The sequence below is a fragment of the Mobula birostris genome, unplaced genomic scaffold (assembly GCF_030028105.1).
Source record: "Mobula birostris isolate sMobBir1 unplaced genomic scaffold, sMobBir1.hap1 scaffold_2300, whole genome shotgun sequence".
NCBI lineage: Eukaryota > Metazoa > Chordata > Chondrichthyes > Myliobatiformes > Myliobatidae > Mobula > Mobula birostris.
This window is the reverse complement of record NW_027275348.1, coordinates 1-22,099: the sequence shown is the minus strand read 5'-3', so window position 1 is coordinate 22,099 and position 22,099 is coordinate 1. Positions and strand designations below refer to the sequence as shown.

General features: G+C 47.7%; 1 protein-coding gene across 1 annotated transcript in view; it reads right to left on the bottom strand.

Annotated features, from left to right (window-relative positions):
• tnip1 (TNFAIP3 interacting protein 1) overlaps nucleotides 1-21,307 on the bottom strand; it is a gene marked incomplete at its 5' end in the record, with an annotated part of 49,505 nt that extends 28,198 nt beyond the window's left edge. The window contains 5 exons of the mRNA XM_072250228.1: nucleotides 527-641; nucleotides 4,055-4,149; nucleotides 5,156-5,350; nucleotides 15,755-15,823; nucleotides 21,213-21,307. Of these exons, the coding sequence (XP_072106329.1) occupies nucleotides 527-641; nucleotides 4,055-4,149; nucleotides 5,156-5,350; nucleotides 15,755-15,823; nucleotides 21,213-21,307 (569 nt within the window). The remainder of the gene's footprint in view (nucleotides 1-526; nucleotides 642-4,054; nucleotides 4,150-5,155; nucleotides 5,351-15,754; nucleotides 15,824-21,212) is intronic.
• Between the last annotated feature and the right edge of the window lie 792 nt (nucleotides 21,308-22,099).

Here is a 22,099-nt window from a genome sequence, read left to right as displayed (position 1 = left end):
TGCCTCTGTAATTCCCTTCATTGCACTGTAATATTGACACATCTGATTTTAGCTTCTCCTCAAACTGCATTCTAAAACTTCCCTCTCTTGGGATCCAGCATCAACTTGATTTTCCCAATCTACTTGTATATAGAAATCCCCCATGACTATCATAGCTCTTCACCTTTTCCACCGATCTGGCTTCACCTATCACCTTCTAGCTTTTCCATCTTCCCCGCCTCCCACCTTTTTATTCTTGCATCTTCCCCCTTCCTTTCCAGACCTGAAGAAGGGATTCAGCCCAAAACATCTACTGTTTATTCATTTCCATAGATGTTGCCTGACCTGTTAAGCTCCTCCAGAATTTTTCTGCATGTTGCAAGGATAATAAATCAACCCTGATGGAATGGTAGAATAGACTCAATGGGCCGAATGGTCTAATTCTGCTCCTGTGTCTTGTGGTCGTCTGTATTTCTGCTCTGCTGTCTGCTTGGAGCAAGGTGGACAGGAGGAAGGACATGGGGGCTTCGAGTCTCTGGTCACAAACCTGTGGGAACTCGCTCTGCTGCATCGACAGCTCAGTGGGGCTCGCCTTGGACACCTCCGCCTGCTGCATCTTCTCCTTCTCCACCATCAACTCCTTCAGCTTCAAATGTTCACATCTTCAAAGAACAAAGAAAAGGACAACCTTATTGTGCCTCACATTCTCCCTATTCTACACACTTCATTCTGCATTGTCATAATTCTACGTCAATGCACGGTGTAATGATCTGATCTGTATGAACAGTATGCAAAACAAGTTTTTCACTGTATCTCAATAATAAACTGATTACAATTCCCTCCAATCCCAGCAAGGACAAAACACAGATAAACACCCAGTCACCCAAATCCCAACATATCTATTTCTTCATAAGGATATCCAAAACAGGAGCAGGAGTCGGCCATCCGGCCTGTTGAGCTTGCTTCCCCATTCAATAAGGACTAGGAGCAGGAGTCGGCCATTCAGCCCATTGAGCTTGCTTCCCCATTCAGTAAGGACTAGGAGCAGGAGCCAGCCATCCAGTCCGTTGAGCCTGTTCCACCATTCAATATGAACCTAAAGACTAGGAACAGGAGTCGGCCATTCAGCCCGTCAAGCAAGGAGAAGGGGGCATGTACTCATGTCCTGGGTGACAGGTGTCCTTAATGACGGATGCTGCTTTGCTAAGGCATCACCTCTTGGAGATGTCTTGGATACTGCGGAGGCTAGTACCCAGAATGGAGCTGACTAATTTACAATTCCCTGCAGCTTTCTATGATCCTGCGCAGTAGCCCCACCCCCTAAACCAGACAGTGATGGAAGCAGTTCAAATGCTCTCCACAGTACGTCAGTCAGTTTCAAGTGACAAAGCAAATCTCCTTAAACTCCTGACGAAATGTAGCTGCTGTCTTGCCTTCTCTACAACTGCATCAATATGTTGGGACAGGTTAGATCCTCAGAGATATTGACACCCATGAACTTGAAATCTCAATCTCTCTAAGAGGATTGGCTTGTGTTCCCTCATCTTACCCTTTCTGATCTTATTGAACGGTGGAGCATACTTGTTGGGCCGGACGGTGACTCCTGCTCCTAGTCCTTATGATCTTATTGAACAGTGTAACAGGCTCAATGGGCCGGATGGCCACTCCTGCTCCCACTCCTTTGTTTCTCAAAGACACTTCCCCCACCCCATTCTTCTGAATTCCAGGCAACTCAATCCCTTCTCATAGGCTAACCCCTTCATCTCTGGAATCAACTTCGTGACCCTTTTCTGCACCACCTCCAAGACCAGAATATGTAAGGAGACCAGATCAGTGAATTCTTTATTCCCTAGAATGTGCAGAATGAGGTATACAAAATTATGAAGGGTATAGATAGGGTAAATGCAAGCAGTCTTTTTCCATTGAGGTTGGGTGAGACTAGAACTAGAGGTCATGGGTTAAGGGTGAAAGGTGAAATGTTTAAGGGGAACCTGAGGGGGAACCTCTTCACTCAGAGGGTGGTGAGAGTGTGGAACGAGCGGCCAGTGGAAGTGGTGGATGCAGGTTTGATTTCAATGTTTAAGAGAAGACCGGATAGGAGGGGTATGGAGGACTTTGATCTGGGTGCGGGTCAATGGGACTAGACAGAAAATCAGTTCTGCATGGACTAGATGGGCTGAAGGGCCTGTTCTGTATCACACCGTTCTATAAGATCAGCAGAGTTCTGGGCTCAGATGCCAGGTCCATCCACAGTGCGGCATCATCAAACTTGGCATCACTCAGATGAGATGTTAAACCAAGGCTTCAGGTGGTGACACGAGCCAAGGAACGGGAAATGGGAAGAAAAGAGGGAGAAAATTCAAAAAAATCAGAGTTACAAGGCAACTTGGGAGTCCTCGTGCAGTGATATCAGTGTCGGTGATGAGGAAGGCAAATGCAATGTTAGCATTCATTTCAAGAGGACTAGAATATAACCTTGGGCTCAGCAGTTTTCGACCCCCTAAAACTGGGGAGGGTCCCAAGGAGGTTCACGAAAATGACCTCATGAATAAAAGGATTAATATATGAGGAGCGTTTGATGACTCTGGGCCTGTACTCACTGGAGTTTAGAAGAATGAGAGAGGATCTCGTTGAAACTATTGACAGGCCTTGACAGAATGGATTTGGAGAGGATGTTTCCTACAGTGGGGGAGTATAGGACCACAGGGCACAGCCTCAGAATAGAGAGATGTCCATTTAGAAAAGAGATAAGGAGGAATTTCTTTAGCCAGAGACTGGTGAATCTGTAGAATTCACTGCCACAGATGGTAGTGGAGTCCAAGTCATTGGGTTTATTTAAAATGGAGGTTGACAGGTTTTTGATTCATCATGATGACAAAGGTTACAGGGTGAAGGCAGGAGAATGGGGTTGAGAAAAAATAACATATCAGCCATGATGGAATGGTGGAGCAGACTCGATGGGTTGAACGGCTTAATTCCGCTCCTATGCCTTAGGGTTTTAAGTACATGGCTCTCTGAAAGTGGGCTCACAGGTGGGCGTGGTGCTGTCAGGGCATTGTATAGAGGAAATTGTTCCAGATGTTGGTGATGTTACATATGGAGTATTGTGATCAGTTTTGGTCACCCTGCTATAAGAAAGATGCCATTATGCTGGAAAGAGTACGGAAAAGATTTGTAAAGAAATTGCCAGGACTTGAGGGACTGAGTTATGGAGAGAAGATGACGAGAGTGGGACTTTTCTTGAAGGACTGAGTTATGGAGAGAGGTTTTCCAAACTGAGACTTTTCTTGAGGGACTGAGTTATGGAGAGAGGTTGTCCAGGATGGATTTTTTTTCCCTTTGGAGTGTATGAGAACAAGGGGTGACCTTATAGAGGTGTATGATAGGGTGACTGCACATAGTCTTTCTCTCGGTGTTGGGGAAATTAAGATCTAGAGGGCACACACACACAAAATGCTGGAGGAACTTAGTAGGTCAGGCAGCTTCTAAAGAAAAGAATAAAGAATAGGTTTGAGGTGAGAGATTTAATAGGGACCTGAGAAGCAACTTTTTCACCCAGAGAGGGTTGTCAGTATATGGAACGAGCTGCCTGAAAAAGTGGTTGAGGAAGAGGCAATTGGACAGATGGGAAAGGTCTAGACCAGGGGGTCCCAACCTGGGGTACACGGATCCCTCAGTTAATGGTAGCGGCCCATGGCATAAAAAAGGTTGGGAACTTTAGAGGAATATGGGTCAAATGCAAGCAAATGGGAGTAGCTTAGATGGGGATCTTGGTTTGTATAGATTAGATGGGCTGAAAGGCCTGTTTTTGTACTGAAAAGTCACAGCCATTCAGTAGACATGGAAGACCTGCAGATGCAACTTCTAATGAATTTCAGTGGTGACATCTCAGCTAACATCGATCCCAAATGATCTACAACAACCACAAGAAGTGGTCTTGTCATGGCCACCTGCCTCTCTGTGGAAGTCTCCAATGTGTAGGCTGGCCACAGCTTTCCCTACGTTATACGGGTTGAGACACTTCCGGAGGCCCAGGGTGGGGAAGCAACCCTCCCAAATGCAAGTGCAGACTCACTTCATCTTGGCCAACATCTGGTTCTTGCGCTCGAGATCACTGTCCAGTTTCCTTCGGAGGTCTTCATTTTCTGTCTGTAGCTGCTTACACAGAGTCTGGAGCACACAGATAGACACAGGCACAGAGACACACACGTACACACAGACACACAGATAGAGACAGGCACAGACAGACACACAGATAGACACAGGCACAGACACACATACACAACACAAAGGAACAGAGACACACACACACACACACACACACACAGGAACAGAGACACAGACACACACACACACGCAGGAACAGAGACACAGACACACACCCACACAACAGAGGAACAGAGACACACACAGACACATATACACAACACAAAGGAACAGAGACAGACAGACATACACACACACACACACACAGGCACAGACACAAGCACAGACACACATACATAACACAAAGAAACAGAGACATACACGCAGACACACACAGAGACAGTCACAGACACGTGTGCACACACACACACACACACACAGGAACAGAGACACACAGATACACACCCACACACACAACACAGAGGAACACAGACACACACAGACACAGGAACAGAGACACACACACCCGGCCACAGAGGCACATATGGACACAGGGAGCCAGGAACATGCGAGAGAGAGAGAGAGAGAACACAGCATGAGTGAAGGAACTTCACCTTGATGGAAACAGCTGTTGGAGTTATACAGCAGGGAAAGAGGCCCTTCGGCCCAACTCGCCTGTGCTGACCCAGCTGTCTATCTACACATCCTATTTCCCCATATTTGGCCCACCACCCAGGACGTGCTCTCCCCTCATCGCCACCGTCAGGGAGGACGTACACGCACACAATGTTTTAGGAACAGCTTCTTTCCTCCACCATCACATTTCTGAACAGTCCTCATGACGTCTTTTGCAATATTTATTTATTTTGATAACTTATAGCATGTTTTTTGTATCGCACTGTCTTTTGTTGCCACAAAACATCAAATTTCATGACATACGTCAGTTATCAGTGATTCTGATTTCTGAACATCCCATGAACACTAATTTCAAAGGAGATGACCTGTGCTGGAGAGGATTACTGCCCCCTACCTGCAGGATGGCCGTCTTATACTCATTCTTCTGCACTTTGGAAGAGAGTCGATTGAAGTCGACGGCCATTCGGCCCAGGTGGGCGAGCAGGTGCTTCTTGTTGGTCTCCTCGGCAAACATGCTGAGGGAGCTCTCCAGTCGCTGCAGGTGAACTGACAGGTTTCCGTCCTCGTTCGCCAGCTGCTGAAGAACATCCTGTACGGAGAAGGGAAGACATGCAGGTCAGTCCCAGTCCCTCAATCAAACGGTTACAGATCGGGGTTCATGGTCGGGTAGCGGTTAGTGCAATCGCTTTACGGAGCCGGCCATCACCGATCACAGTTCGATTCCTGCCGCTGTCTGTCAGGAGTTTGCATGCTCACGCCGTGACCGCGTGGGTCTCCATCAGGTGATCCGGGTTTCCTCCCCTATTCCAAAAAAGCGTATGGGGTAGGGCTAACGAGTTGTGGGCATGCTACATTAAGCACACCGTTTTTCATATCTGCAGGTGCTACACCTCACTTTCTGGTTGCATTTAAGTACCGCCATACTTACCTGGGGCAAAGTGGGGTGAGGATGTCCTACTGAACTTGGTGCTGGGGCTGGCAAAGATATCTATGCGTGGGACCCTGGAAGTGGGCAGTAGAGGGTTCCACCTGGGCGGAGTGCCTGGCGGTGCTCCAGGAGTATATCTGTGTCCCGGTTACCATGGATAGGGAACGCACGGCGTCCATGGATGCATTGTGGGAACTTTGAGCGCCACAGGGGATAACCGTCATCGTTGACAGAGATGGGAACATTTTAATTTCACTTAGTACACGTTAGTCACAATGAGAGAGCTGATACCATCAATCAGGAAGTGGTAGTTGGAATTTCTGGGACACACTCTGAGGATAGAGAAGCACAAACAACTTGCAGCGACTGGAAGAATTGATGGAAGAAAAAGTCACGGTTGACAGCACAGGACAGTCATGAGTTACACAAGGGATAGGCAGGCAAAAGTTTCAAAGAGCTTATTAGAACTTCTCAGATTAAAGGCAGATGGAAAACCATGATCACCCACGTCATTACACACGGCACGTAATGGTGATGATGTATGTTAGTAATTGTGTTAGTCTTTATTACTGTTGTGGTATTGTAGAACATAATTGTAATAAACATACTTCTGTCAAAAACAAAACCGTGCAGTCATCCAAAGGCCCCAGCAGCTCATCGCTGGACCCTCGTGACACAGGTCCCAGGGACCCCTGACAGCAGTTAAGGTGACGCAGGGTCCAATGCCAACCGCTTGGCCAAAATCAGCCCTGTTGGGCAACACTCAACCCAGTGGTGGACACTGAACCATGGTCAGATGGTAGAGTAGCGGTTACTGTAACGCTTTACAGCAACAGCAATAGGAGTTCGATTCCCACCGCTGTCTGTCTCCCCGTGAACATGTGGACCTTCTGCGGGAGCTCGGGTTCCTGCCACGTTCCGAAGTTCTACAGTACAGGTCAGGGTTAGTGAGTTGTGGGCGTGCTATGTTGGTGCCTGAAACTTGGTGACACTTGCAGGCTTCCCCTCGGACTGCGTAGGTAGTTGATGTAAGCGATGTATTTCACTGTGTGGGTCAAAGTGAGAAATAAAGCTAACCTTATTAACAACGTCTCACTCAACGTCAGTAAAACCAACTGATCATTGACCTCAGGAAGGGGAAGGAGGAAGAACATGCCGAACAATGCAAGATGTGCAAGACATCCCCAGGGTTATGATCACCTGTACACTCAAGCGAGTGTTTGGGAGGTCATAAGATATAGGAGCAGAATTAGTCCAATCAGCCCATCAAGTCCGCTCTGTCATTCCATCATGGCAGATTTACTATCCCTCTCCACCCCGCTCGCCTGCCTTCTTCCATAACCTGTCATGCCCTAATATCACTTTAAATACACCCAGCCTTTACAACCGTCTGTGGGTAATTAATTCCAGGTTCACCATCCTCTGGCTAAAGAAATTCCTAACCTCATCTCTGTTCTAAAGAGATACCCCTCTATTCTGCGACTGTGCCCTCTATATCGGAAACATCCTCTCCTCACCCACTCTATCTAGGCCTTTCAATATTCAATAGGTTTCAGTGACATCCCCCCCTCATTTTTCTAAATTCCAGTGAGTACAGGCCCAGAGCAATCAAATGCTCCTCATACATTAACTCTTTCATTCTCAGAATCATTCTCATGAACCTCCCCTGGACCCATGGGACGGATTTGCTGACCATTGTAGGTATTTTTTGCCGGTGCAAACTCTATAAGCAGCCACGTTTTCTGAATTGTTACTAGCAGTCCTCAGGAAGGGAACCCGGCTGTAACCTGGGACAATGGGTGCCAACCTTCCCCTCCCTCCAAAACTTCCATCAAATCAGTTCCTTCTTTGGCAGCTTTCGATTCTTGCTTCCTCTATTCAGGCCCTTGTTCGTTGCTGTTGCTTAAACCGACTGCGATTAAACTTCCCGATCTGACATCTGCATTACCAGCTGACGCAAAACAGATGTTCTTGGCTACTGTTTCAAGTGGTCAAGTTTATTGTCATTTTCCACCATAAGCTGCTGGTACAGTACACAGTAAAAACGAAACAATGTTCCTCCAGGGCCATGGTGCTACATGAAACAACACAAAACTACACTCGACTAAGCGAGACAACACAAGGTGATGGTGTTGGAGATGCTGCTTCCAATCCGGACTGACTGAGGTCTCCCAGTCAGGAAGTCTAGAATCCAGTTGCAGAGGGAGGTGTTCAGGCCCAGTGGGCTCAGCTTTCCAATCAGTTCCTGAGGAATGATTGTGTTGAATGCTGAACTGAAGTCTATGAACAGCATTCGAATGTCCAGGTGGGTTAAGGCCAGGTGGAGGGTGATGGCAATGTCGTCGAATGTTGAACGGTTGGGACGGTACGCGAACTACAGGGGGTCCAGTGAGGGGGGCAGCAGGGTCTTGATGTGCCTCATGACGAGCCTCTCGAAACACTTCATGATGATGGATGTCAGTGCAACGGGACGGTAGTCGTTGAGGCAGGACATTGAAGACTTCTTCGGCACAGGGATGATGGTGCCGCCCTTGAAGCACGTAGGAACGACTGTGCTGCTCAGGGAGATATTGAAGATGTCAGTGAGAATCTCTGTTAGCTGGTCTGCACATCCTCTAAGCACTCTGCCTGGAACATTGTCTGGTCCAGCAGCCTTCCGTGGGTTGACCCTGCACAGGGTTCTCCTCACATCGGCCACGGTAAGACACAGCACCTGGTCATTTGGAGGAGGAGAGGTCTTCCCCGCCGCCACGTCATTATCCGCCTCAAAACCAGCGTAGACGTTGTTGAACACATCTGGGAGGGAGGCATCACCAGCACAGGCTGGTGATGTTGTCTTGTAGTTGGCGATGTCCTGAATGCCCTTCCACATGCGCCGTGTGTCACCGCTGTCCTGGAAGTGGCTGTGGGTTCGCTGGGCGTGTGCACGCTTTGCCTCTCTGATGACCCGGGACAGTTTGGCCCTCACTGTTGTTAGGGCTGCCTTGTCGCCTGCTCTGAAGGCGGAGTCACGGGCCCTCAGCAGTGCATGCACCTCTATGGTAATTCATGGCTTCTGGTTAGAGCATGTAGTGATCGTCTTGGACACAGTGCACGTGGCAACTGTTTAATTCTTAGATTAGACTGTTACCTGATACTTGCTTTGCATTTTAACAACTAATTGTCTGCTGCTATCTTGTACATGTTTATTTAGAAAATAGACCCTTCTAGTCCTGCAAGCTGTACCATCGCAGCAACCCCTGACAGATTCTGTGAATACACGGCTCCTCAGTAGAGGGGGGTCACTGAACCAAACTCCAGGGCATTTAGATCACAGATAACTTCACCTGGTTCCTGAATATCACCTCCCTGACAAGGCCGCACACCAGCACCTCCACTTCCTCAGGAGACTGAGGCAAGCGAGGCCGCTCCCCACCATCTTAACTGCGTTTTATAGCAGTACCATTGACAGCGTCCTGACAAGTTGCATCTCCATCTGGTATGGGAACAGCCGTGCATTAGACCTGAAGTCCCGACAAAGGACTCTGGGAATGGCTGAGGGGAACATAAGACCGTAAGGTTCAAGTGCCAAATTAGGCCACTTGGTCCATCGAGTCTGCTCCGCCATTCTATCATGCCTGATCCACGTTTCCTCTCGGCCCCACATCTCCTGCCTTCCCCCTGTGTCCCTTCATACCCCGACCAATCAAGAACCTATCAATCTCTGCCTTAAATATACATACAGAGTTGGTCTCCACAGCCGTCTGTGGCAATGAATTCCACAGATTCACCACTCTCTGGCCAAAGGACTTCTTCCTCTCCATTCTAAAAGGCTGCCCCTCTATTCTGAGGCTGTGTCCTCTGGTCTTAAGAGTCCCTCACCACAGGAAACATCCTCTCCACATCCACTCTATCAAGGCCTTTCACCATTCGATAGGTTTCAGTGAGGTCACCCCTCATTCTTCTGAATTCCAGTGAATACAGGCCCAGAGCCATCAAACGCTCTTCATATGACAAACCATTCAACCCTGGAATCATTTTTGTGAACCTCCTTTGAACCCTCTCCAACGTCAGCACATCCTTTCTGAGATAAGAGACCCAAAACTGCTCACAATACTCTGTGAAGCCTCACCAGTGCTTTATAAAGCCTCAACATTACATCCTTGCTTCTATATTCTAGTCCTCTTGAAATGAATGCTAACATTGCATTTGCCTTCCCCACCACAGACTCAACCTGCAAATTAACCTTTAGGGAATCCTGCACAAGGGCTCTGTGCCTCAGGTTTTTGTGAGACACAACACATGTGTCTCCCTACCTACCACCCATCAGGAACACTTATCAGGAGTGTTGAATACGGAGGGCCCTTAGTATTATTAAGGATCTCACCCATCCATCCAGCATTCTGTTTGATTTTCTACCATCAGGCAGGAGACTACAATGCATAAGAAACACCAATGGTCAGGATGAGAAATAGTTTCTTCCCTCTAGCCATTAGGCTTCTGAACTCCCTGCCTCATCGTATTCAAAGTGTCACTGGTTAACCTGCTCGAAGTGACTGGTTTTAAGGCATCAGTAACTTGCCTTTCCCCCTTCTCCTGTCAGCAGAAACGGTTCCACCGGGCTTACAGATCAGATCATTACACAGTGCATGGAGGCAGAACAAGGTAAAACAATAGCAGAACGCAGAATAAAGTGTAAAAAGTATTACATAGGCACGTGGTTGAAATAAAGATGAGGGGCTGTGTGGAAGGGTTAGATTAACCTTGGAGCAGATTACAAGTTTGGTACAACATTGTGGGCTGAAGGGCCTATACAGTACTGTGTTGTTCTACATTCTCTGCTCTACAGAGAAAGCGCAGTGAGGTAAACGATAAGTGCAAGATCATAACAAGTTTAATTGTAAGGGCAAGAGTCCATCTCATCATACTAGGGAACTATTCAGTAGTCTGATAACAGTGGGGTAGAAGCTGTCCTTGGGCCTGGTGGGACAAGCTTTCAGGCTTTTGTATCTTCAGCCCAATGGGAGCGGGGAGAAGAGAGAATGTCTGGGGTGCATGAGTCTACCTGCACTATGCTCTGAAACTGCAACGAGCACTATAATTGCCGTTCCCTTCTTGTTCTGTACTACCTCAATGTACCAATAGAGTCATAGGAGCAATACAGTGTGGATGCAGGCCATTTGGCCCAACCAGGCCATGCTGGCCAGGGTGCCCACCCAGACACTGGCAGTTTCCTGTCTTCAGCCAGATCCCTCCAAGCCCCACGTACCTACCAGTGATTCTTAAGCAATACTGTTGGGCCGTTCTCAACCATTCCCTCCGCCAGCTCGTTCCACAGACTCACCACCCTCAGCGTGAGGAAGCTGTCCCACACAGGTCTCTTTTAATTTTCCCCCCCACCCTAGATCTATGTCCCTGATTCTGGACTTGCATATAGAACAATCTGTCTGGATGGCATCCAAACAGAGCTTTTCACTCCACCTCAGAGCACGTTGACAATCAAGGTTTCAAGATTAGCTTTACTTGCCACACGTGCATCAAAGCATACAGTGAAATGTGGTGGCTCGCTTCGAATCAACGTGACCAGGATTGTGCTGGAGCAGCCCGCAAGTGTCACCACATTTCCGGCACCAACGTAGCGTGCTCACGCTCATGTACGTCTTTGGAACGTGGCAGGAGACTGGAGCACTCGGAGGAAAGCCACGCGATTAAGGGAAGAACGTATAACCTCCTTACAGATAGCAGTGGGAATTGAACCCCAATCGTTGGTGCTGTAAAGTGTTACACCAACCACTATGCTAACGTACTGTCCTTCACATCCGTGTCCACCTCAGGTTTGACCACGGCCACGCAGGCCTGATTTTGGCCAAACTCCTCCCAGGCCGCGATGGGAAGTGAACCCTGATTACTGGTGTTAACCGTTACCCTACATGTGCTAGGCATGTGCCCAGTGTGAACATCACCAACAGCCTGTCCTGCTCCAGGCACATTAACGTCACGGTCAAGAGAGCTCAACAGCATTTCTACTTCCTCAGGAGGCTAGAAAAAGCTGGCATGACCCCTTGACCCTTGATGTGCCATAGAAAGCATCCTGTCTGGATACGACACACACACAAAATGCTGGGGGTAGTAAGTAGGTCAGGAGACTACAATGCATATCTATGCCCCCCTCGAAGTCAATAACAAATTAATCCAAAATATTAACTCTCATTTCACAATGCCTGACCGGTTAAGTATTTGATACTTTGCTTGAGGTTCCTTTAAAGAGTTTGGTCAACGCCATCTGTGCAGTTGCTTCATCTTGGGATTTCTGTTTTATTTAGAGTGGAACATACTTGCACACAGCCAGCGAGTACTATGACTCACACATTGCGTAAGATACTAACGACCAGGGTTGCATTGCGCACATCCAGGCACTAACCTGCATCCCCAAGGCTAATAAAGTCAAACTTTAATTGTCATTCAAACATACATAAATACACATGAAACAAAACAGAGTTCCTCTGGGACCAAGGTGCAAGACCCCACCCACCCCGAACGTTCTCTCTTCTTCCCTCTCCCATCGGGCAGAAGATACAAAGCCTGAAAGCTCGTCCCACCAGGCTCAAGGGCAGCTTCTGTCCCGCAGTGTCGATACTCAAGCAAGGACAGTATGATACGAAGAGCGAGCCATTTGGCCCGTCAAATCTGTTCTGCTAATTCATCATGGCTGATCCATTTTGCTTCTCAGCTCCAAGCTCCTGTCTTTCCGCCCCCCACCCCGCCCCCCCGTATCCCTTCGTGCCTTGACCAAACAAGAAATCTATCAACCTCTGCCTTCAATTCTGGAATCATTTTCATGAACCTCCGCTAAACTCTCTCCAATTTCAGCACATTCGTTCTAAGAGAGGCCCAAAACTGCTCACAATATTCCAAGTGAGGCCTCACTAGTGCATTATAAAGTTTCAACATTATATCCTTTCTTTTATATTCTAGTGGCGCGTGGCCAAGTGGTTTAGAAAATTTTCTAAATTTTCTCTCCATTTAGAAAATAGAAAATATCCTTTTATTTCTTCTACCAAAGTGCATGACACTGTATTCCATCTGCCACTTCTTTGCCCATTCTCCTAATCTGTCCAAGTCCTTCTGTAGCCTCTCTACTTCCTCTAAACTACTATCCCCTCCACCTATATTTGCATCATCTGCAAACTTTGCAACAAAGCTATCAATTCTGTCATAAAAGTCATTGACATATAACATAAAAAGAATGGGTCCCAACACAGACCCCTGTGGAACACCACTAGTCACCGGCAGCCAACCAGAAAAGGCTCCCTTTATTCCCACTCTTTGCTTCCTGCCAATCAGCCACTGCTTTACCCATGCTAGAATCTTTCCTGTAATACCATGGGCTCATAGCTTGTTAAGCAGCCTCACGTCTGGCACCTTGTCAAAGGCCTTCTGAAAGTCCAAGTACACATCAACCGATTTTCCTTTGCCTATCCTGCTTGTTATTTCTTCAAAGAATTCCAACAGCTTTGTCAGGCAAGATTCAAGATATATTTTATGTTAACTTTGACCGCCAGTGTGCCAGCTGCCTGTGTTGCTGCATCCAAGGATCTCTGTATCTTTAGCCCGCTTAAGAGAAAGCTAGCTTGTTTAAATCTTGTGTAATTGATCTTTTAAACGTCTTGAGGTGGTGTAGTGGGGCATCCATGCTGGGCTGAGGGCTGGCCTGTTCCATCGGTGCTGCCATCTAGTGGAAGGCGAGCTTGACTGCACGCACGTGTGCATTTGCAGTCTACTGAGAACTGCTTGCTCTTGCCAGTAACAGCCACGCACCATCAGTTGACAGGACATGTCACTCAGGGGCTTGGGCTTGCCCTGTGATGGACTGAGCTGTATCCACCACTTTCTGTAGACTTTTCACTGGTCAGTGGACGGGGCAGTGAGTACAGCGGCAGGGATGTCATGTTAGAAACTTACAAGTCAATGGGACCACACTTGGGGCAGGTAGTGTGTGCAGTTCTGCTCATCCTATGGGAAGGATGTCATTAAGCTGAAGAGGGTGCAGAAAAAATTAACACGGACGTGCCTGGGACTGCAGGACTGAATAGAGTGAGACTCTTTTCCCCAGGAGTGAAGGAGCCCAAGAGGTGTAATTGGGATTGGTTTATTATTGTCACATGTACTGAGATACAGTGAAAAGCTTGTCTTGCACACTGTACATACAGATCAGATCATTACACCGTGCATTGAGGTGGAACAAGATAAAACAATGACATAATGCAGAATAAAGTGTTATGGTTACAGAGAGAGTGCGGTGCAGGTAGACAATAAGGTGCGAGGTCATAGCATGATAGATTGCGAGGACACAACTCAGCACATCATGAAACCCGCCTCTCCTCCATCAACTCTGTCTACACTTCTCGGTCTCAGTAAAGTAGCCAGCGTAATCAAAGACCCCACCCACCCCAGACATTGTTCTCCCCTCTCTCATCAGGCAGAAGACACAAAAGCCTGAAAGCACGTCCCACCAGGCTCAAGGACAGCCTCTACCCCACTGTTATCAGACTCTTGTACAATAAGACGGACTCTTGACCTCACAATCTAACACATTATGATCTTGCACTTTATCATTTACCTGCACTACACTCTTCTGCCGTCTTTTACACTACTTTATTTAGAGATGCATCCCAAAGAGTCCACACAGAACAAGTACATCCGTGTGACCAATCGCACTGCTATCCCGCTCATCTCTGTACTGAGGGAGGAGACCCCGAGAAAGCCCACGTGATCATGGGGAGAACATGCAAAGTGCTTACAGACTGCAGGAGGAATTGAACCCTGGTCGCTGGTACTGTAAAAGCGTTATGCTAACCTCGACACGACCAACCCCACAGGAAGACTACACAGCTGCCGTCTGCCCACTCTATCTGTGCCTCTCATTATCTTATAAACCTCTATCAGATCTCTCTCAGCCTCTGCCGCTCCAGAGGAAAGAGTCCAAGTTTGTCCAGCCCCTCATTATAGTTCATGTCCCCTAATCCAGGCAGCATCCTGGACCCAGCCATGGTTGGTACTGACACCGTGACCCAAAGGGAATCAAGGGGGAACCAGAACCCCAAGGAGATTAAAGATATAGAGGGAATCAGGGACCAGATGAGGAGATTTAGAGCAAGCCAAGCATCACCCACCTTTCAGACACAAGAAATTCTGCAGACACTGGAAAACTTGAGCAACACACACAAAATGCTGGAGGATTTCAGTAGGTCAGGCAGCATCTGTGCAGGTGAATAAACAGTTCACACTGTGGCCTGGGAAGGTCTTTGCACAAAATGACGACTGTTCATTCCCTTCCAGTGCTGCTGCTGCTCGACCTGCTGGGATCCCCCAGCATCCTGTGCCTGTCGATCACCCACCTCATTATTCCTGTACGTTGCAGTAAGATGATTCACGTACGCTGAAACACAGTGAAGTGTGCTGTTTGCATCAACGACCAGCACAGTCCGAGGATGTGCTGGGGGCAGCCCGCAAGTGTCACCACGCTTCCACTACCAACACAGCATGCCCACAACTCACGAACGCTAACCCATACGTCTTTGGACTGTGGGAGGAAACCAGAGCACCTGGAGGAAACCGACGCGGTCACGGGGAGAACGTACAAACTCCTTACAGTCAGTGGCGGGAACTGATTTCTGATCCCTGGTGCTGAAGTAACGTTCCGCTATTCGCTATGCTCTGGTGTTGCCCCATTAATTCTCAGTACTTTTTATGCCTTGCAGCTGTAAAACAACAAACTTCACAGTGAGTCTGATACCCAACCGTGGGCGTAGCACCACGGTAGCGTAGCGGTTAGCGCCACACTTTATCACTTGGGCCATCAGACTTTGGAGTTCAATCCTAGCGTCCTCTGTGAGTCGACCTCACAGAATGCCTGGATTTTCACTGGGTGCTCCAGTTTCCTCCTACAGTCCAAAGACGTACCGGGTAGGTTACTTCGTCATTGCAATTCGTCCCTTGATTAGGTGAGGGCTAAATCATGGTTGACTGGACACCACATGAGCTGTAAGACTCCTCCCCCTCACTCCTGACACAGGTCGCTCTCACCTGGTGATCCTGCACCTGGGCTTCACTCTTGTCGATGGAGTTCACCACCTCAAACTCGGACGAGGAGCCCTGTGGGAGCACAAAGGTCACAGGTCACAAGGCGCGGGGGCCACAGTGGCTCAGCGGAACGCGGTCGAGTGCAGTCATTGCCCAGCGTTTCCGGGCGCTCTCCGTTAACGGTGGTGGGTGGTGGGGTGAAGGGCGGTATTAGAGGTACTGGGGTGGAAACGAGGAAGAGCGGATAGCTCTAGGCTGCTTGGCACCAGCTCCCCAGCAGATAGACGACCCAACGTGGGTTTCCCCTGAGCGTTCCAGTTGACTCCCACATCCAGGGAACGTCTGGGGTTGGTGAATCAGCTGCTGTCAGCCAGTCCACGCGGCTGAAGACTCACGTGTGAGAAAGGACAAGTTAAGAATTTTGACATGTCCCCAAAAATCAGTCTTTACAGATGCACCCTGGAAAGCATCCTATCCTGATGTATCACAGCTTGGTTCGGCAACTGCAGAAAGTTGTGGACACAGCTCAGCACATCACAGAAACCAGCCTCCCCTCCATGGACTCTGTCTACACCTCACTGTCTCAGTAAAGCAGCCAGCAGAATCAAAGACCCCACCCACCCCAGACATTCTCTCTTCCCCCCTATCCCATCGGGCAGAAGATACAAAAGCTTGAAAGCTCGTCCCACCAGGCCCAGGGACAGCTTCTACCCCACTGTTATCAGACTGTTTAACGGACCTTTTGTATGATAAGGTAGACTCTTGACCTCACAATCTACCTTGCTCTGACCGTGTACTTTATTGTCTGCATTCTGTTATTGTTTTCCCTTGTTCTACCACAATGCACTGTGTAATGATCTGATCTCTATGAACAGTATGTAAGACAAGCTTTTCACTCTATCTCGGTACACGTGACAATAATAAACCAATTCCAAATGGGAAATGATTGCATTGCTTCCCTAAGGGGCTGGCATGAAGCTGATGGGTTGGATAGGCTTCCACTGGGTTGTTATAAATGCCAGACACAGCGAGGAACAGTCTCTTCTGACCTACTGAGCTGCACCACCCAGCAACCCACCCTCCCGTTCCCACTACAATTCAGATGAATGACGTAGGTCGAGGGGTGAAAGGCTTGATAGAGTGGATGTGGAGAGGATGTTTCCTATGCTGGGGGTGCCTAGGACCAGAGGACACAGCCTCAGAATAGACAGACATCCTTTTAGAATGGAGGTGAGGAAGAATTTCTTTAGTCGGAGCTCCATCGCACTGAGCACTGGATCCCCACAAGGCTGTGTGCTTAGCCCATTGCCGTTTACATTGCTAACACATGACTGTGCAGCCAGATTCAAGGAGAACCTGATCATCAAATTTGCTGATGATACCACAGTGGTGGGGCTCATCATTACGGTACATCATTAAAGACCCCTCACACCCTCTCCATGAACTGTTTGTTCTTCTGCCATCAGACAAACGTTACAGGAGCATCAAAACTAAAACCACAAGGCTACTAAACAGCTTCCTCCCACAGGCAGTCAGACTGCTAAATAGCTGCTCTACCTGACTCTGCTTTGGACACTTTTAACTTGCACTGGACAGATACAACTTGATTTTAACTGACATGTGGCTGTTGTGGTTTACTATTTATTGTTATGTTTATTATTTAGTGTTGCATTTGTTATGTTATGGTTACATTGCTCCTGAGAAACGCTGTCTCATTCTGCCCTGCAGAGCTGATGTATGGTTAGAAATGACAATAAAGTTTTTTGATTTGATTTGATTTGAATTGGTGAAACTGTGGAATTCATTGGCACAGTTGGTTGTGAAGGCCAAACGGGTACACTGGGTACATTTGTGGCAGAGGTTCTCGATTTGTGAGGGCATGAAGGAATACGGGAGTTGTAGGGGTGGGGGGGGAGAGGCAGGAAATTGGGGCTGAGGGGGAAAATGGATCAGCCATGATGAAATGTGAGAGCGGATTTAATGGGCCAAATGGCCTAATTCTGCCCCTATACCTTATGGTTTTAACCCTGGTCTAATCACAGGACAATTGACAATGACCAATTAACCCATTAACCAGTTTGTCTGTGGACTGTGGGAGGAAACCAGAGCACCCGGAGGAAACCCGTGCGCCTACAGGAAGGACATACAAACTTCACCGAAGTGTCTGAACTGATACCCCAAGCTGTAATAGCATAGTACCAACTGCAAGAATACTGTGGGACTGCTAGGTTCTATGCTCTAACACAGGGGTTGGCAAACCTTTTGCCTTTGTGGGCCGGATCGTGTATTAATGAGCGGATGGTGGGCCAGATAAATGCCATAAAAAACTTGAAATATGGGAATTATCCATTTAAATACATCTAGTTACGTTTTGCCTCAAATTAATGAATAACGCATGCTAGAAAATCATTTGTGCTTAAGGTTGCCTACCCCTGCTCTAACAGATCAATCCTCCTGTGTGTGAGGCCGGGGATTTCAGCTTGCACAAACATCAGGACAGGAAAGAGCTGAAGTATACACACAGCTGCCTCACCAGAACACGAGGTAGTCTCTCCCATAAGAAGTGCTAGATGTTTGCTGAGTGAATCACTTCCAGTCAAATTGGGCTTTCAGAAAAATATCCTGTAGAAACCATCCTAACTGGATCTATCACGGCTCAGTACGGCAACTGCTCTGCCCACAAGACCGTAAGACGCAGGAGCAGGATTATGCCATTCGGTCCATCGAATCCGCTCTGCTATTCCATCAGGGCTGATTTAATTTCCCCCGCAAGCCCATTCTTCTGCTTCTCCCCGTAACCTTTGACACCCTGACTAATCAAGAAACTATCAACCTCCTCTCTAAATATACCCAATGACTTGGCCTCCACACCCATCTGAGGCAATGAATTCCACAGAGTCACCACCCTCTGGGTAAAGAAACGCCTCCTCATCTCTCTAAAGGGACATTCTTCTATTCAGAGGTTATTGTGTCTGGTGCAAGACTCACCTACTATAGGAAATTTCCTCTCCACATCCACTCTACCTAGGCCTTTTAATAGCTTACCACAACACCACAAGAAATTGCAGGGTTGTGAACACAGCTCAGCACTTCATGAAAGCCAGCCTCCCCTCTGCAGTCACCGTCTACACTTGTCACTGCCTCAGCCCAATGGAAAAGTGAAAGGCCAAGGTTCAGTGCCAAAGATCGGAGTGGAAGGGTGAGAGGACAAGGATTACCCAAAGATATCTCAAGCCTCAAGGCTTGGGACATAGAACACAAAAGATGTGTAGCACAGGACCAGCCCCTGCGGCCCACAATGCTGTCTCAAACTAATTAAATCAGCAATCAAGCTAAACTAACCCTTTTGTCTACACAATGCCCATACCCTTCCATTTTAAACATCTCTATCGTATTTACCTCCACTACCCCTCTCAGTACATTCCAGGATCCACCTCTCTCTGTGTAAAAAAACCTGCCACACACATCTCCATCGAACTTTCGCCCTCTCACCTCAAGTGCAAGCCTCTGGTATTCGACATTTCGACCCCGGGAAAAAATACTGGCTGTCTGTTTTATCCAAATCGCCCATAATCTTATAAACCGTTATCAGGTCTCCACTCAGCCTCCACAGCTCCAGAGAAAACATCCCAAGTTTATCTGACCTCTAACCCATCTAACCGAGGGAACATCCTCAAAACCCCTCCCATAATGAGGCAACCAGAATTGAAATTCAGTGCTGAAACTGAAAGCAACCAGATGTGTTTTATAAAGCTGCAACCTAACTTCTTGACCTTTAACTCAATGCTTCAACTAATAGAGGCAAGCGTACCATTGCCTTCTCAGCCACCGTAGCAACCTGTGTAGCCACTTTCAGAGGGCTACGAACTTGGGCCCCAAGCTCATCAACACTCTTAAGGGCCTTGCCCTCGACAGTGTACTGTCTCTTTACATTTAAAGCAAAAGATTCTCCTCCTCCTGATTTCTCTCTCAGAGATGTAAAGTGCTACAAGATAAACACAGGCCCTTCAGCCCTTCTATACGGCCTCAGTACAGTAGGAGGATAGAGCATGGAAGGAAGGTGAGCCAAAGGGAGTAGAAAGGCAGGTGAGGGGCCAGGACGGGTAAGAGGGGAGCCAGAGTGGGGAACGGAGAAAGGGAGAAATTACTCATGCTGTCAGGTTGGAGGCTTCGTGAACCTGGCCAGATAACTTTTAAATATAGTCAACATGCCTATCCCAAACACTTGCACCTTGCCACTGAGGTTGGGGGAGACCAGACTAGAGGTCATAGGTTGAGGGTGAAAGGTGAAATATTTAAGGGGGCACCACGGTAGCGCGACACTATTACAGCTCAGGGCGTTGGAGTTCAGAGTTCAATTCCGACATCGTCTGTAAGGAGTCCCCGTGGAATGCATGGCCTTTCTCTGGGTACTCCAGTGTCCTCCCACAGACCAGAGCCATAGCAGGTCAGCTAACTTGTCATTGTAGATTGCTCTGTGACTAGATCATAAGCCCATAAGACATAGCAGAATTAGGCCATTCAGCCCATCGAGTCTGCTCCATCATTTCTGATCCATTTCTCTCTCAACCCCATTCTTCTGCCTGCTCCCCATAACACTTCACGCCCTGTCTAATCAAGAACCTATCAAGCTCCACCTTAAATACACCCAGTGAGCTGGCCTCCACAGCCGCCCATGGCAACAAACTCCACAGATTTCCCATTGTCTGCCGATAGAAATTCTACCACCTCCTCTCTAAATGGATGTCCCTCTATTCTGAGGCTGTCCCCTTTGGTCCTAGACTTTCCCACTATAGGAAACATCCCCCTTCCATATCCACTCTATTGAAGCCTTTCAATATTTGATAGATTTGAATGAGCTTCCCCCACATTCTTCTAAACTCCAGCAAGTACAGGCTTAGAGCCATCAATTGAAGCCCAAATGTTAACCCTTTCATTCCTAGAACCATTTCTGTGAACCTCCTCTGGACCCTTTCCAAAGTCAGCACATCTTTTCCTAGATATGGAGCCCAAAACTGCTCACAATACTCCAAGGTTGGGATTAAATTAGGGGTTGCTGGGCATGTGGCTCGAAGGATAGGATTGGCCTATTCCATGCCAGACCTCAAAATAAACAAACACGATGAGGAACATCTTCACTCGGAGGGTAGTGCGAGTGTGGAACGAGCTGCCAGCACAAGTGATGGGTGTCAGTTTGATTGCAACATTTAAGAGAATCTTGGGTAACTACGTTGGAGGCAATATGGAGGGTTATAGTCCAGTTGTGGGTCAATGGGACTAGGCAGATTAATAGATCAGAATGGACTAGATGGGCCGAAGGACCTGTTTCTGTGCAGTACTTCTCTATGACTCTCAGACCAGACAAGAGCTGGGCCCTACAGGGTGGGTGGGTCGTTGAGAAGAACAGGGAGAGGCCACGGGAGGGATAGGGCACAGGACCTTACGAGGACTCTACACTCACACTGGACGCAGGCTTCTCTTCTGTCTTGACCTCTGCTGATTTCCCAGGCTGGTCCGATCCTCGAGACGGTGGCTGTGGGCATGTCTGCACAAAATCTACAAAAGTCGCGACAGTTCATTGAATTGAATTGACTTTATTTCTTACATCCTTCACATACATGAGTAGAAATTTTTACGTTGCACCTCCATCTAAATGTGCAATGTGCAATCATAGTAATTTATAATAATTTATAATAAACAGAACAGTCAATGTAATATAGAGTACACTCGTCAGTGTGAGTTAATCAGTCTGATGGCCTGGTGGAAGAAGCTGTCCCGGAGCCTGTTGGTCCTGGCTTTTATGCTGTGGTACCATTTTTCAGATGGTAGCAGCTGGAATAGACTGTGGTTGGGTTCAAGTTCAATGTTCATACTATAATTATCAAAATAAGTATATGTCACCATATACCACCCTCAGATTCATTTTCTTGCAGCCATTTACATATAAATAAATACAATAGAATTCCTACTCTCATCTATAATCAGTGATCTGCATGATAATGCGGTTAACCGGATCAGCAAATTTGCGGATGACACCAAGGTTGGGGCGTAGTGGCCAGTGAGAAAGGCTCTCATGGCTTGCAGAGTGATCTGGACCCACTGGAAAAATGGGCTGAAAAGTGGCAGATGAAATTTAACGCAGGCAAGTACGAGGGCACTAAGGAGTGTGGTGAATACAGGTCCATAATTCATTGAAAGTGGTGTCACAGGTAGTTAGGGTCATAAAGAAAGGTTTTGGCACACTGGCCTTCATAAGTCAATGTACTGAGTACAGGAGATGGAATGTTAATGTTGAAGTTGTATAAGATGTTGGTGTGTTGCGTGCAGGTTCGGTCTCCTACCTACAGG